We start from the raw sequence: 3,388 nt of genomic DNA, 5'->3' as shown, positions 1-3,388 counted from the left end.
CCGTAGTCGAGCTGCAGCATGGCGCTCTGGCTGGCGGCGCGCCGCGTGCCGGGCCGGCGCTGCTCGTCGAAGGCCAGCGCCTGCACCTCATCGCGGTTGCGCACCAGCATCACCGACAGGCTCTTGTGCGGGGCCTTGCCCGCCGTGAACGAGAAGAAGTAGGCGCCCGGCACGCGGCAGCGGAAGCGCCCTGTGGCCGCGTCGAAGTCACCGCCGATGTTCACCAGCACCTTGTCGAACGTCACTGCCATCTCCGACGTGCCCTCCAGCGGCGTGGTGCGCGCCGCCGAGAAGGCCGAGCGCAGCCCCGAGGAGCCGGGCCCCGGGGCAGGACCCAGGGCCCAGCAGGCAGGCGGGGCCAGCAGGCCGAACAGGAGAAGCAGCATGGCCCCTGCGGAGACCGAGGGAGAGGGGGACATGGCATCCAGGCCCGATCGCAGATCCGGTGCTCGTCCCGGCCGCGACCTGGGCCCGAGGGTCGCTGTCGCGCTCCTGCAGACTGGGCTAGGTCGCAGACTGGGCTAGCGACGCAGTGTCCCGCCGAGGGCCCGTTAGGGCACACGCAGCCGGCAGGGCGCTGCACTGCTGCAGTCTCGGCTGGTTGGGAGGCTGAGACTGCAGCGTCGCCGCCCGCTAGAGGCCAGCCTGGGCTACACGGCGGGTTCGAGGTCAGCCTGCACTGCATAGCGACACCGTGTTTCAAAAAAACTCAAAATAACACGGGGCTATGGTGATGCTCCCCTGTAATCCCGGCGCCCTGGGACACGGAAGAGGATCACAAGTTGAAACCAAGACTGGGAAACTTAGCCATTTAGGGGGACCCTGCCTCAGAATAAAAAGGCTGGGGATGCGGCTCAGTGCGGTGCTCTGGGTTCAGTCCCCAGCACTGGAGAACAGAGTCCGGGCCAGGGCCTGGGAATCTGCATTTCACCCCTAGGTGGGGCGGCGGCTGCGCTTCAGAATTGGAGCCAGAGATTCGCCTTTGCTTCCTTTGTGAGCACAGGACCCTCTCTCGGGTTGTTGAGGCCCGCAGCCCCGTGCGCCCGGCCCGCCAGCTGCCCCTCAGCACCTCCGGCCCTGGTAGCGCAGGAGGACCAGGGCACTCCTGAGTGGCCCTCGGCCTGTGGCTTGCTTCCTGCTCCTGTGGGCCCGTCTGGTCCTTGGCCTGCCCTTCACTGCAGCCGCTGGGTCTCAGGATCAGTGTCCTCTGTGACAGCGACTGTTTCGGTCCCTCTGGGCAGGAGAAGAAATGGCTGTTCCCTGACCCCCCGGTGACCCTCTAGGGTCAGCTGTCACAGAGGCCTTCTGACTCCCAGGCGTCCTTGCAGCCCAAGGAGGCCTGAACAGTTGGGCTTTGAGGCAGCGCCACACCATGAAATTAGAGGAAAAGGGAGGCAACCGTGCCTGGCAGCTGGTCCCTGCTGGGAAGAAGAGACTCCCCAGGCAGCACTGGGACAGTGGGGCACCGAAGTTCCAGCAGGGCCTCGGTGAGGCTGTGAAGCCACCCACCGCTTTGTTCCTCGGGTGGAACGGAGCGCACAGATGCCTAGGTTTGGGCTCGAATCCCGCTGTGGGCCCTCGGGAGCTGCTGGGCCTGAGCAGGGCGTTGAGAGGATGCAGACACGCCTTGCAAACAGCAGCGTGATCCGTGGCCCTGGGAGTGGCTGTGATTGAATTCACGACATCAGGGTTAGGGACTCTGGAACCCCTGTCCCTGAGAGCAGGGTGGGGCACATGGGATGCTACTGCTGTCCTAGGTGGGCAGAATCTTAGGCAGTAACGCTGAGCACCGACTTCACTGGGAAACGCCCTGTTGTGAGTGCAGCTCTGTTGCCTAGAGACGCCAGGGGCCCGCTGAGTGGGGTTGCCAGGTACAGCCCAGCAGATGTGGCCTGTGCCAGGTGTTCACCTGAAAGCTATGAGAGCCCAGATGCTGGAGTGGCATCTGGGGAGATTCTCACTTTAGGGACCCAAACTGCTGGCCCCTCCAGATGCAGTACTCTTTATAATTCTTGAAAAAGCATCCTATGGGTGGCGATGTCCTTGGTGAGGGGTGGGAGGAGAGGAGCTGGTCTCTAGTGGTGCAGGTTGTACCCCAAAAGTATCCAGTACATTCCCTTCCACAGAGCTCCTTTGAGCTGGGTGTGAGGCAGGAAGATTGCAAGTTTGAGGCCAGCTTGGACTATATAGGAGTTCAAGGCCAGCGTGAAGAGCAAGACCCTGTCTCAAAAACCAAACCAACCAGCACTGGGCGTGGTGGCGCATGCCTGGAATCCCAGCACTCAGGAAGCTGAGGCAGGAGGATCCTTGCGAGTTTGAGGCCAGCCTGGGCTACAAAGTGAGTTCAAGGCCAGCCTGAACTCATAGGGAGACCCTGTCTCAAAAAGACAGAAAGCCAAAAAAACAAACAAACAAACAAACAAAATACACACACAAAAACCCAAAGCCCTTTTGGACACAACCCTTCTTGGCAAGCTTGGGGGTTGGGCGCTGTCCCATTTTACAGATGAGAAAGCTGAGGTCTAACAAGAGGGGCATATTCCAGTCCAAGGTCATCCCCGGAGCAATAAGGCAGGGCTTGCACAGAGGTTTGCTGACTTCAAATTCAGGCTGCCCTCCTTCCCATCACCCTTCCCTCTTAGACACGAGTATCCAGCCACCCTGTCCTCTCCCTCAGTTTCTCTTTACTGCAAAAACGAGAAGAGAGGAGGGGACTACAGTGGGATCCACCGTGAAGGAGAAAGGAAGCAGGCAAAGCAAACAAAAGCAAACCAAGACTCCAGCATTGTCTCAGGGCGCAGGGGCTCCTTTCTTTCCTAGCTGCTCGCTTCCGGGAGCCCCTGCCTGCCGGACCCCAGTGCCTGCTCTAAGGTGGTCCCGCGCGGTTTCTGGCCTCCGTTTCCGCTACTGCACATCCCTGGGGCCCTGGGGCCCCTCCTTGGCCGACCCCTTCCCCAGCAGGTGGGGACAGGTGGGAGGAAATGGCTGTTCCCCGCTCCGTGCAGGTGAGGCTCGACACGGGCGTCTTCAAAGAGCAAAACTGGACAGGCGCCGGGCAGCCCCGGGGTCCAGCAGCGGAGGTGCAGCGGCGTCCGGCGGGGGTCTCCGCGGCCCCCCAGCACCCCGCCCCGTGGCGCCCCCGAAATTCACCCTTTCTCATGAAAAAACCCCCGGCAAGGGACCCGAGATCCTCCCGCCGTCCCTCCGGAGCGAGGGCTGTAAGCCTCCTCCGCGCCAGGGCGCCCAGGTGCCCCTTTCTCCAGAAGGACCCAGGCCCGCGGCCACGAGGCGGGGACCCGGCTCCGGCTGCGAGTGGCGCTCACCTGGCCGCGGCGCTGGGCTCGGTTCGGTCGGCGCTGCGATCCGCCTCGGGCTCGGGCTCGGGCTC

The 3,388-nt window shown here is 62.6% G+C and overlaps 1 protein-coding gene across 1 annotated transcript in view; it reads right to left on the bottom strand.

Annotated features, from left to right (window-relative positions):
• The window catches only part of C1qtnf4 (C1q and tumor necrosis factor related protein 4), a gene marked incomplete in the record, with an annotated part of 4,097 nt that extends 715 nt beyond the window's left edge, over window positions 1–3,382 (bottom strand). The window contains 2 exon segments of the mRNA XM_013514050.1: window positions 1–391; window positions 3,324–3,382. Of these exon segments, the coding sequence (XP_013369504.1) occupies window positions 1–386 (386 nt within the window).
• Window positions 3,383–3,388: the final 6 nt, after the last annotated feature.

Source organism: Chinchilla lanigera, unplaced genomic scaffold, assembly GCF_000276665.1.
Source record: "Chinchilla lanigera isolate Chin_1 unplaced genomic scaffold, ChiLan1.0 scaffold00021, whole genome shotgun sequence".
Lineage (NCBI taxonomy): Eukaryota > Metazoa > Chordata > Mammalia > Rodentia > Chinchillidae > Chinchilla > Chinchilla lanigera.
Note: the sequence above shows the minus strand (reverse complement) of the source record. Positions and strands in the feature narration are given on the sequence as shown.